The 13,271-nt window shown below is 39.7% G+C and overlaps 2 protein-coding genes across 2 annotated transcripts in view; both read left to right on the plus strand.

The window, feature by feature from the left end:
- Positions 1-3,348: 3,348 nt before the first annotated feature.
- On the plus strand, positions 3,349-5,637 carry LOC109465192. Its single transcript, XM_019762338.1, has 6 exons — positions 3,349-3,639; positions 4,049-4,132; positions 4,491-4,684; positions 4,856-4,894; positions 5,188-5,259; positions 5,614-5,637. Exons 1-6 carry the CDS (start codon positions 3,525-3,527, stop codon positions 5,635-5,637), a joined length of 528 nt encoding a protein of 175 aa, XP_019617897.1. The 5' UTR covers positions 3,349-3,524.
- Positions 5,638-6,872: 1,235 nt separating this feature from the next.
- LOC109465296 overlaps positions 6,873-13,271 on the plus strand; it is a 23,798-nt gene continuing 17,399 nt past the window's right edge. Inside the window, exons 1-9 of the mRNA XM_019762492.1 lie at positions 6,873-7,433; positions 9,350-9,435; positions 9,683-9,760; positions 10,062-10,190; positions 10,652-10,807; positions 11,317-11,485; positions 11,731-11,917; positions 12,146-12,219; positions 12,575-13,178. Of these exons, the coding sequence (XP_019618051.1) occupies positions 7,313-7,433; positions 9,350-9,435; positions 9,683-9,760; positions 10,062-10,190; positions 10,652-10,807; positions 11,317-11,485; positions 11,731-11,917; positions 12,146-12,219; positions 12,575-13,178 (1,604 nt within the window). The 5' untranslated portion in view covers positions 6,873-7,312. The remainder of the gene's footprint in view (positions 7,434-9,349; positions 9,436-9,682; positions 9,761-10,061; positions 10,191-10,651; positions 10,808-11,316; positions 11,486-11,730; positions 11,918-12,145; positions 12,220-12,574; positions 13,179-13,271) is intronic.

The raw sequence follows: 13,271 nt of genomic DNA on the forward strand, positions 1-13,271 counted from the left end.
GTGTTACTTTACTGTATACAGTGTAGTTTATTTGTTCATAGGTAAAGTTTCCAAGATGTCTCTATGTCATAACATGTAGCTCCCCATTTAGCTAGTACATTATAAATTGCCTGGTGAGCCAATGCTGGAAAAAGGGCCAAGGACCGTAGAACATGGAGACTTCTCACAGAGGGAGCAAGGGGCCAGTTGCTGGCCTAAGCATTTAGACAGGCAAACCAATGCCACCCAGCCAATACTGAGAATAGAATGTAAGCTTGCCTTACTGCACATAATTATAATTGATGCCTTTATCTATCTTGAAGTTCATAAAGGCATCAGTTTGCTATTTTTTGTCAGATTGCAGAATTTGGATAGTTTCTGTTCATATTTTAGTGAAAGATGCGATTTTTAGCAACCTTCAAAACATCATATATTGTGTAGGGTTTAAGAGGCAGTTACAAATCTTGTTTGCTGTTGGTCCAGTAGAAGTGATGATGACATGAGATGTATATGTTGTTGTATTACTTTTAATGACTTCCAAAAGTACTCTGGCCAAGAAGGCCAATTCATACAAAACGTCATGAAATGAAATATGCATCAAAGGCATTGTGTGGAAAATATTAAATAAATGATACTTGTGGATTTATCAGGATGAATAAAGCTGATGCTATTGTGTGACTATGCCTAATAACTGATTTCATTGTACATTTGTTTCCTACAAATAACAATAGTTATGCATTAATGCATAACTAATTAATTAATTAATTAGTTATGCATTAAGATTGTTGTTTTATGGCTGTGTATAAACATTTGAATTGTGTTAGAATAGATAAAAGTGCTTTGGAAGCTGTTAATGATATTTGGCCAATATTTAGCCCTGAGAATGTCTCCTATCCTATTTGGAGCCAAAATCGTCCTTGTGGCTGATCAAAATCAGGATTAAGGTTTGACATCAACAGTTTCGACAGGTGGAGGCATAGCTTGACATAAAAGAGTCCGAACTTGTGGGAACCTTTCGGCCATTTTTATAAAAATCATTATGAAAACGTCCCAGCAAGTTTTGGCGAAGCGTAGCTGCATCTAAAATGTATAGTTCACATCTCTTAGCTAATCTTAACATATATTCAACAGAGTGCTTAAGTTACGCATATTCAAGTAGGTGCCTTTTCTAGTTTTCTAGTACATTTAATTGGCCGCTAATTTGGGTAGTACATTTCTGCAATATGTTTTATTCCACCGAGGCGGAAAGTAACCACGTTAATGAATACAACACAGCTGTAACCAGGAAGCAGAACGAAATCAACAAAAAAATATTAAAAACCTGTCGTCTCTTTAGATTTCCTTGTAGATGTGTATTACTAAAATAATTATGCCACGTAGAAGTCTACAAGCGCTACGTAGCGGCGAATATACGAGCAAGTAACACAGAAGTTTGTTCAGTACATCAATAGAAGAGGGCAGCAGAACACTAAATCATTTCACTCGCAGATCAGAACCTACAATGATTTCTGAATATCATACTTGATCAGAATTATGATGATTAAATCGCTGTCAAACAACAAAAACATGAAGTCGCAAATCAGAAGACGTATAGTAAGTTGTTGAACGCCGTGAGACAGCTGTGGATCGGTAATGTACTACATGTAACTGTAAATAGCTAATTTGTGTGAAGGCGATTCAGCACCAAGGACAAGGCAACGGCGTTATACAGTATAATAACGGAGGCGGCTCCAAATTCGCGAACCGTGCCGCAATTTTACCACGTTCAGCCTCCTTTGCCTTTTCCCTTTCTGCATATTGTTAAACAGTTAAAGCTGACCCTTTGAAATTTCAAGGGACTAGAAAAACTTCCTTTGTTTTCTAATATATATTTGGTAATGATGTGAGAGTGTTGGATACGGCAACTGAGACCGCGATCGGGCGGGATACTAGGAATGTGTCCGGATGGTCCCCCATAATTTTATAAATGCCAACTTCCAATCCAGAAATATAAACTTACATGCATCAAAACAAAATAAAGAATTCTGTCTTTTTGGGGGGCGGGGGATCTTGATTTGCTCAACAGGACAGACACACTGTCTTGCCATCGCTTCTGTTTCATTTTCTGACCTTTTCTTGTTCTCTACCACCTTTGACGTCACGAGGTATGCATCCAATACTACTCTCACCAAAAATAGATGGTATTACGTCATGACTATGGCGAGCATGTGTGATTCTCTTCGCGTCGCCTTGGCAACGGCTCCACCGTACAATACATGAACCAATGACGCGGGGATATGGCGCTGTGACCATGGCAACGGTATTCAGACCCCAACTCCCCTGCCCCCAAAATAGGTTTTAGTAAGGCTTTATTCTAAATGGTGAAAATAATGGGATAATGATTGGGTGGCCCCATGAGGCGCGGTTGGAAATTGTTTCGTCCCGTCTGGAAAGGCTGTTCTCACATTTCTCAATGATTTTTGTTCGCTTTCAGTGAGGCTGTGACAGAACATAGCCTCTACCAGGCTCCGCGGATCGCTGGAAAAATAGTAGAAATGGGCCGAAATAAAGGGATAGTATACCAGAGAAGATCCAGCCGGCCATAGAAGCTCCAATTTGCGACCCAGCGATCCGCGGAGCCTGGTAGAGGCTAACAGAACAGTCAGTTGGAAAAGATCTACAAACGTTTTTATCGCACAACAGCTGTAGTAGAATGCCCTCAATTTTCCATTTTAAATCTATTCTACTCGGAACGAATATGCCAAGGTCTTTATAGAGAAAAAAAAAAACAAAACTTAACTGCCTTAGTGAACGCATAGTAGCTGGTGGCTAAATTGATATTGGATGACTGTATACATATATTATTGTATCAACAAGAATCAGTGCTCCTTCTGAATACGTCACCGTTTCAATTGATTTTCGAGCTAGGCCGACACAATATGCTATGTCCTTTGGTCTACAGCCTATCTTTCTTCGATGTCCTAAAACTGTCCTGGAGTTATTATCTAGACAAAAGAACACTTTGACACAGTTGGCCACCAGCAAGAATCACGGTTCGCATTCTTGGCATAGTGCTGGTTTGTTCCTTAGCGATTAGAAATCTCCAGTCGAACTCAAAGTCTACAAAGTACTGTGGCGGCATTACAATAACTGAATTAGAAAGTTATATATCACAACTAGAACTGTGTCGCGATGTCCTACATACAAGTTTCCATTCGGGTTCAATTGATGAGGACACTTAACCAAGTGTATCGACTATTGTTGTTCCTTCATGACAATTGTAATTAACGCATTCGTCGGCTTTACAATGGGTATGACGTAGATTCTGGGAGACGAAACCTCTGGACGGATCCATTTTTTCGTAGGAGTCTCTTCCCGGGATAAAACGCACTGTGTAGGCAGATATTTTTTGGGTGTAACCTCTCCAGCCTTTACTAAAAGGCTGCCAACAGGAATATTGCTAAATCGTTCTTGAACAGTAGTTTCGTCAGTAAGCTGCTGGTAACTTACGGTGGGAGAGGTTAGTCCTTTCGGCGTTTAAGAGACGAAACATCATACTTTCCGCGATGGTCCGGTGCCTTTTCTCGGTGTTAGCACCGTTCCTGATCCAGTACGTACTGTTCGGAGCGAACGGTGGCTGCAGTGCTGACAGCGGGACTGACAGACAACAACTTACCATGGGTACGTAATAGGTTTCTTGCTGTTTCAATTTAGTAATTTATGCCAAGAGCTCTGGCTACCGATGTATGGTGTAGATCTTTCTACGTTGATGTATTGACACAGAAAAAAATTGAACGAAAATATCCTAGCATGTAGTCAAATACGCTAGGTATTGTATTTTGAATATGTTCTTGCTGAATAGAGTTCTCTGTCAGGGCTATTCTAATATCGCTGACTATATCGGCTGTCCCAAGATTGGAACCTCTCAAGTTAGGACATGGCCCGTTACTTTTACATCGTTCCAAAAATCAAGAATCACTCAATTCATGATCAAATCCAATTTTGGTCGCTCGTTTTGATCGTTATGTCTTATAAAGTTATAAAGGGTATAGCTATGTCTTTAGCAGATTCATTTCTTTTGTACATGCAGGTTGGAAAAACACAACAAAGCCCTGTATGTTGAGAGATGGACGGACCGCTCTTGATATTGCAGTACCAATCAATTCCGCTACAGGTGAATGGTGCTGTTTGTTTTGTCCTCGGAGTTTGTTGTACTATCAACTGGAACATACAAAGATACACGATATGGAGTCATGAACATTGACCCCTGGAGTCCCCTACATAATTTCATGTGACTTATGCAAGACGTATTTACATTTATCATTCAATGACAAGAGATGTAACGTTGCTATGACGAATGAATAGTTCCTAAAACCTACCTTAAATTAGCGTATACTAATAAGATGTATACTAGTATTTGACTTAGACTCAGACATCTCTAACTAGATTAAGCCTATTATAATGCTGTAATAGAATGATTTTTGCCTTAAAAATAGCACAACAAAATCAACATGACTTTCCTTTATCTCCAGGAACACCTGTAGGTTCCGTTTTCCTGACAGGTAGACTTGACACAGACGTCACACTAGACGTGACGTACACGGACAGGGGGAACGTGAAGAAGAAATACCTGGACTTGAACGTGACGTCAGAACACCGGGCTGTCCTGGTACTGTCGGAGACGGGAGCTGAGGAAGTAAAAATAAACCGACTAAACAACACTATGGTCAGCAGAAATGCCATTCAAGTTGTCATTCAAGTTGTCTTGTAGTACTCATGTAGTTAAGTGAATTTGTGAAGCCAATACATGTAACCGTTATATATAACTATTGTATCAAGGAATAGAAATTCAACACTCTATCCAGGAACTTGATCTATGTTTCTGTGTCTTGTATAGGCGATCCTCAGATGTAAGGTGGAAAGTACTGGTCAGATGGTAAGTGTTGATAATTTTTCATAACGGCGTTAATATATCATGGCTGTCTTTATCCTGGGAACATCTACACTACTCAAGCAGATGTCGTCAATAACGTCCCTGTTGATCTTTTCCCAAATCTTAAAGGGTATATACTAGTATTATGATTTGCGTGCGATGGTTGGAAGAAAAACGGAGAGATAACGTTTATTCATTTCTGTAGCCAAAGTCGTACATTTAATTCCCAACATTTCTGTATGATCGCCGTAAGGAACAATTGATATATTCTAAGAGGACGTCTCTTTTTCCCACAGGTAGAATATCCGATCACTCTGTCTGTTCAGGCCAATCCCACGAAGTTTTTCTCCGTCTCCAAGAAATCTATCGTAAGTGTACCATATTGCTTAACATTGACACAAAACATTTTCCATTCACGTTGACCGTCATAATGTAGTCCGTGTCCTGTGCCCAAGGATGGGCAGTAGCAGATGGGCAGTAGGCCTAGGTAAGTAAGTAAATAATATTTTCCCTTTCCTTTCTTCTCTGCGCCAACGATTGTTTCTGGTTTGTTTTTGTCTTGAACGTATACGTGCTTCAGTTGTACTTCAGGTACTTTCAAGCTGTGCGTATGCAAAAAAAAAATAAATAGCGGAGTTCTGTTCCCCTTCTCATCTAAATCGAGAACCTACCACAGTAAAAATCTAGTCTAGACGTCTAATTCCATCTTTTTCACATACCAGTGCGTGTGTCGGTTGAAATGGTAGCTCCATCTAGATCTTGTTTCATTTTCCACAGGGTTCCCTTGGTAGCTCTGCCCCGATTAAGAGCAACGCCAATTTTATGGTACAAGGTAAGGCATCTTTTCATCCTACCGTTTATATCTCTCTACATTTTCTCGCCACATTGCATCATAGTGTACATGCCCAAGCCTCCCTTTTTTCGAAAGTTTGGAAGTGTTTGGTAACTTGGTTGGTTCATAAGAGAATAATTCATGATCCATATGCTTTGATGTTTGTCCCTTGAGAGGGCTAACAGCCTGACATAGCCCGGGGCGCCAGCGTAGTTCATATGTTCATACGGCTTTGTCCCGACCTAATAGCTCACTGGAGTGGAATTCCCTAAGCCACACCTGGATGATTATCGACCAAGGCATTGTGCATAGTCACGGATGGCAGCAAAATCAGAGGTCATTGATACTATAGTGAATATTGGAATGGTGCAGTCTTTCGCATTTTCGTATCATTGTTAAATCAATCCGGTCATTCAAGATATTCATGTTTGATAATGACATTGTAGTTCTTGCTCTAACCATTGCGGAAAAAAACTCTTTGATTAGGCTCACAAGAGTCATTGATTACGTTAAGAAACTTTTTTAAAATGTATGATGAGTTGAGTTCTCTCTCCATTGAGTTACTCCGTTAGTTCTTGTTATTTTGTGCATGGTTTTCTTTGGAGTCGCCAAGGCTAAACACCGTGGTTTATGAGTAATCCTTAAGACCCCCTGGGGCATAAGTGGAGACCATTACTTGTACCTAAATTTAGCTGATGTCTCGGGACGCTATTATCTCAACCGTTTTTCTTTATCTCCACTGTTATGTAGCATGGAATTTCGATAACCATGAAACTTTCAAATACTTTTTTAAAATTCTATATTCAGATACTCTTGGAAATAAAAGTTAGCTTTGTTTAATACTTCGTTAAGGTGTTTGGTTTTTATCTAGAGGTAGGATCAAGGGACGTCAATGGGAAAATAGGAAGCAGTAAACAAGGCGCAAAAACGTAAACAAGAGGCTTTGAGGTGTTAAATATTGGGCGTGGTGGATAGATCTAAAAACGGCGTCCGGTGTGTTGGGAAGGTGTGGCTCGTCTGCTTCATGCATAATTTACTGTAAGCCGAGACTTGCAGTAAATCATTGCTTTGTTTTACCTGAGCATCAGTTGCTGGAACCTTCCTTTATATATTACCGACAGAGGAAACTATTTGGTCTAAAAGTTCGTTCCGTCGGTCTTTATAATTGTCGCGGGAATTCCAGTTAATATGGTCTTTTTAACATTCTGTTCATACTTGCTACCGAAGACTAACAGGATTTACAGTAAATAATGACAGTCCCGGTGAGTTTTGCCTGAGGTCGTTGAACTCGCTCCACAAGCTGCGGTGCCAGTTCGGGCTAGGCTCTGTTTCAGACTGGCCGCAAGGCGCACCAACCCTACTATTGTGAGACATTCAGACCAACGCCTAGCTTTCAGCTGTCTGTTTTGGGATCCACGATTGCTCACTGATCGCCGCCCGAGTCGGACACTCACTTGTGCCCCTTAGGAATGTCAGACCAGCACTTTTAAGGCGGTCTGTTTGGGGATCCGCGCCGCTGCCCGTCTTCACCTGTGTTGGACACTCGCTCAGTCCGCTTCCGGTCCCCCTGAGGACTAGAACCAGACAAAATGGCCAGTTCTTGCACGACGATTGTTCTCGCGTTGTTGTTCTTGGTGGGGTCATCTTTCCTGGGATCGCACACGACCGTCTTCGGACAGGAACAAACCGCTACACCGAAGACGACGCCAGGTGGGTTTTCATTAGAAGTGGTGTTCTGTTGTATTTGATACTTTTTGCTGAATTCAGAGGCGTTGACTGGCTTTTCCTAATGGCAATGCCATTTCAAGGCGGTCACAGGGAATTCTCTTTAACCTCCTTGGTCATTACAACAGTAAAGGAAGGGATTTTGTCACCACAATGAACGCAACGTAGCCAATTAGCAAATTCCGAGACAAAATGGGCCGTGGGAAGATATTGAGACGGCTTTGTTTACCTGCGTGCACAGGTACATGTATAGAAGCAGTGTCTTGCACAACGGACGCACGTTACGTGTTTGTAAGAAGTCTGTGGAGGAACTATCCTAAGTACATGTATTATATCTATGTCCAAAGTAGCTTTGTCTTTGGTTATGCACGTTTGTGTATTCGTATGGTTTACCTTCGAAAGCACAAATGTGCACACCTTTTAAAAGCACTTAAGCCATGCCTGTCGTGTGACTCAGTAGGCGGTGAAACCGGTTCTGTGCCAGGGTGCGTACCAGCAAACTCATACTGGTCTTATGTACAATACGCTTATGTTCTGTAGGATTTAAGGTCTAAGCCATTCAGAGACTAGTAATTCTAGTTGGAGAAAAATGGGTAGTGATTCTCTTTATACACAGGTATCATCAAACCTTTCAGTATCCACCTGAACTTGGACAAAATTGTGGTGTTTTTGTCGACATGCCTTTTTTAAATAAAAGTTATGGGGTTTCCACAAATTCTACTTCAGTGGTAAATTATCTGAGAGATTAACTTTGTTAAACTTGATATCATCTTTCAATTTCCACTGCAACTGTTTTGTTAAATATTCCAAAGCTCTTGGATCGGGGCAGTGATGCATCACTTAAGATGTTACAGAAAGCTTGGCAGTGCAGTTTTCATCACATGATTACGGAAAATGATTTTCTCAAGACTCCCAGCTTGTTATTCACTTGTCAAGAAGGAATATTAATCATCAAGTTGACCTCTCATTGTTACTTGGCATGACAGAAAATTGACCACACCCTGCTAGTCTCAACCCTTTCACTTTCATTGTCATCTCCATTTGTACGATCAGTATTGTCCAGACATCCAAAACTTCCTTCTCTGATAAAACTAAAGCCTTCACTGAACTAAGTACATACTTAGTTACATACAGGTTATTTCCTGCACAACACTACTACATGTATTCCTGCAGTGTATCTACTAATTGCAATATCTAATATCTTTTACTTCTCTTTCTAGTAGTAGTTTGTCTAACATAATAAGTAGTAATCAGGTACTGAAAAGTACTAGTATTTGTCAGAGAATACGACTCTCCAATTGAACAAAGCAATCAGATCTAGAGATAGCAGACTTCACCCCCTCAGGCAGAAGTTAGGCAGGAGATACATTTGTGTACTTTGCCAACCAATTAACATATCTTAACCTTCTTAAAAGTATAGGGTTTTCAGATAGGTGTGAAATCTTCCTTTGTTGTTTGTCTACAATAGGATTGACACATTTGATGCTACATGGCGTAAACAATGTTACTCATTCATTATAATCCCGTCTATACAAGTCCTCAAACATTATCCAATCTGTTCTTAAATCTGAAGTGATATTCCGCAGCAGATTCTTTCGCAATAACTGGGCCCGTCTGTACATATAGTCATATTATTCTTTTACTGATGTAATTGTGTGTGTATTTTATATGTATGTTGTATATTGGCGAGTTATGCCTGAAATAAAGAAATAAAGTAAAGTAAAGAAGTACATGTAGATGTTGAGGTATATGATAAGCCCTCTCACCTGGTCATGACAAGTCCATGACATATGGAGGAACATAATTAATTTCTTGTGTTGCATGACGAGTAATATCATTAAGTAATATCATCACAATATGAACAAGCAACATGTGTTTTTTTCTCTGTTGTTTGACTGCAGAAAATCCCACGTGTGTGCCTCTCCAGAATCTTTTTCAAACAATGCAAGGATCATGTGCCATAGACATCCAGCCATATGCAAATCAGGTGAGTTGCTTGAACAGCCACAGAAGTCAACTTAATAAAAAAATGGTATGCTATTTCTACATGCAGATGAATTGCATTAAATTTTAGTAAAAGACAGAAAGTGTTATCATGTTGAAGAAGAATTATTGTGATAACGATAGTTTTCTCTAGCATAATTCAACTTCATAAGAATGTATAAAGTTGTATAATGTAAGAGTTGGAGTTGATATCATTAATGACTAGTAACATTTTAAAAATATTTTTCCAGCCTGGACGAGATGGTATTTACAGTGTTACAGTGCCTCGACAAAGACTAAATCCAGGCCTTGACATGGAAGCCATGTTGGTAAGGGATAACTTACATTCAATTTGGTTATTATTTTCAATGATACATGTCAGATGATCTTTAAAGATAACATACTTTGTTGTTTGAATCATTCAAAGGACATCTTATAGGTTGGTATTGAAATAAAGGCAGATTTGAATTCAAAGATGATGATTTTGAATATCTTTTTTCTGACCCTTGTGGGACACATGTTCTTCAGTGTAATACAAGTATCTCATATATGGCACATCATGAAATATAAGACTGATCTCCTTTATTAATAAACAAAATAAAATAATCTTTTTTCTTTCCATCTGTAAAGGTTACAGTCAACTGGATTCAGTTCACTGCGTACCACACAACTATTCGAGAGCTGGGACCACAGGTCCTGCAGGCACGAGTCACATACAACCTAGATGGGGAACCTGTCATGGCAGATGCTTCTGGGCTGGTAAGGGCTACAGGAGATTATTGTGTGAATGAAATTATATCTACATTTTACATGATTATTGTTGAAAACTGAAAAAACAATTTTGCTATTATAGTCTTCAGCACTTTTTTTTAAATACAGTGTCAATTCCTTGCTATTATACTAATCTATAACGGTATTAAATAAAGACTAAGCTTTAACTTTTGAACACTTAGACTACAGTTATACTAGGACTTACCCCTAATTTTCTTTAGTCTTTATTTCATAATGACTTGTACCAACACAGATGAACTTTCATGCAAATCTATGACATATTTATGTCTATATGATACATGTACCAGGCACACATTTAGTAAATCAAAAATAACAGAATTATAATCAAGATCACAGCAATCAACAGCACATAAAGTGCCTTCTGTATTCTTTATACATGATGGATTTTATTTCTCTATTTCTGTTAATGAGTTTGTTTTTTATTTCAGGTGCCCCAAGTTCCCAGCAGTACTCCACTTGAGCTGGTGTTCCCCAGACCACTGGCAGTACAGGAAAACCAAGTCCTGAACATCACTCTACATATGCGGATTAACGAAGGGCCTCTCATCCAGCAGTGTTCATCATGTGTGGGACTCAACATCACGGTTGGTTTTCACTTGGTATGATACATGCATGCATGTCTAAGGGTTAGCAACTCTGCTTCTTACTCTAGAGGCTGAGAGTTTGTCACTTAACCCACTTAACCCAACTCTAATAAGAAAGGGTTGCTTAAGGACAGGACATTAAGCTGTGGTCCATTCCTATTTGTGCTTGCCAGAAAGAGTATGATTACTTTCACACATGTACATTTTGTATATTATGCATTTATGCATATGGTCATTCATTGTCTATATGTGATGATTCTTAAACTTACTTAAAATTACTGATTTTTAAACATTTTTTATTGATCATAGCTGAACAAAGTGCTTTATGGCAACTACATTGAGTGTAACTTAAGACTGTGGAAAGTCCCAAGAATACATGGAAAAATGTTTTGTTTGAAAGTATGTGACATAAAGTACAATCAACTCATTATTTATATGTATGTAACCAATGTAGTAGTACTAGTAGCTAATGATTTCCTATCTATCTTGGTCATGTATGTACACCACAGCTGTATCAGGTCAGCTGCAACTTTCAGCCAAAGTCCTTTGATTACAATGGAGCATGCCTGAGGGCCTTCAGTGCTTGGAGGACTGAACTTGAAAAACAAGGAGGAGCAGGGACATGCCAAGACATTCAACTGGACCGACACTTTCTTGGGCGATACAGCAAATGCTTTGGTGAGCAATGCCTGTGTACCTAATAACACCACCAAACACTCTCATCATCAGTTTTGACACTAAAGTCTTGATTTGCCAAAAGGCTGCACAAATAGTAACAGTAATTTCTGTAATGATCAAAATTTGATCGAAATGCCTTTAAGTTGATAATACATCCAAGTTGAATGTTTTTTTCATAATTTCAACAGTTTTGCAGGCAAATAGATGTTTGACCTCTTTGTATCTTTCTCCCATTTTTTTCATAGTTCCCCCCAGTATTGAGTACATCACATCTCGTGTGGCGGGGTCGGTCGGTCAACCTGCCAGGCTGGTCTGTATCACAGGTGGCAACCCGGCGCCCTCTGTCAAATGGCTGCGGAAACGCACCCTGTTCACAAACTCAAGCGGAAACACAATCGTCTTTGATCCCCTGTCTCCAGCTGATACGGGAAAGTAAGATGAGAGATAAGCTCCATTCTTAACTATATGAATGAATGAAATTTTCTTATCGTGTCTTGCGACTTTTCTTTGTTGCCCAGCCCATATGGGCTTGCTTATAAGTTAAGATTGTTTAGTACAAAGTTATCATGGTAGAAGATCAATTGCTACTGTCGTTTTTTCACAAACTTAAATGATTCAGATAGAGTTTCAATTTATGTTCCTTTTTTTCTGTTTTACCAGATATGTCTGTGTTGCTGAGGAGAGAGAGTTCTTCAATAGAACCATCAGAGCAAATGCCACCTTGGAATTACAGGGTAAGTAAAATTAGGAGCTGTCATTTGCATGAGACATAATTATCATATAGAAATTGTTTGATCTAGTGCATAGCTGTATGTGACTGTATTTACATTGTTATAGGGAATGGTTTTCGCATATTGTGTAAGTTGACTGAGGGGATTTCTTACATGCATGTTTCCTTAGCTGAGTCACATCTCTCATTATGGCATGGTAAAAATAAACTAGTAAGTATTATATAACATTAAATAAAAGCTATGGAATCTGGTGCTGATTCCATATATCTGTTTATATACACGTACAAGCTCTAATTATATGACTGTATAAAAATGTCAGACTCCGTAATCTGGTTTAACATTTTATGTAATTCCACAGGACAAGCTTGTGAGCAGTACCAGGTGGCACATGCTAACCTTTTGCGTGAATGTGCAGTGTCAGCTGCTACAGTGCGACAGCAAGGATGTGGGCAGTTTTCTGTCCCATTTCGGAATGGAACTGTAACTATAGACCAGATCCAGGTCATACTGCGTGCTGAGGGAGACCTACCGTGGGTTCGGCCAGGAGAAGTAGCAGGTGTGGTCAACCTGACCGTCACCATACTGCAGGTGGAAAACAATCCTCCGTCAGAAGTCCCAGCACGGCGAAGACGCCGCCGTGACACAGGAGCAAAGACCGCAGACAATCATGTTCTGTTAAAACGGGCCAAGCGGCAAACATTACAAGATCCACAGGAAGAGATTATCCACCAACAGGTCTACCAGAATGTGCTGGCACTAGCTGCATCTGGTTACGAAGTTTCTGCAAGCATAACAATAGAACCAGTTGATGTCGTACCTGGCAAAACATTACTGATCAAAGTTGCAGAAGAGGGACCAAACAGGCCGACAGTTTGTGAATTACGTGAGGCTGGTGTCTTCCCACAGTTCCAGTTGAGGGGCTACAGTTTGCACCCTTGTGGCTTACCATCTTGTCAGCAAAGGTACAGTTAGGCCACACCAATTTAATTTCTTGGTTAACGGATTTTTCCAGAAAAATAATGGAGCGGGCGGGCGAAAAAAATAAAATAAAAACA

The sequence above is a fragment of the Branchiostoma belcheri genome, unplaced genomic scaffold (assembly GCF_001625305.1).
Source record: "Branchiostoma belcheri isolate BF01 breed outbred unplaced genomic scaffold, Haploidv18h27 scaffold15, whole genome shotgun sequence".
Lineage (NCBI taxonomy): Eukaryota > Metazoa > Chordata > Leptocardii > Amphioxiformes > Branchiostomatidae > Branchiostoma > Branchiostoma belcheri.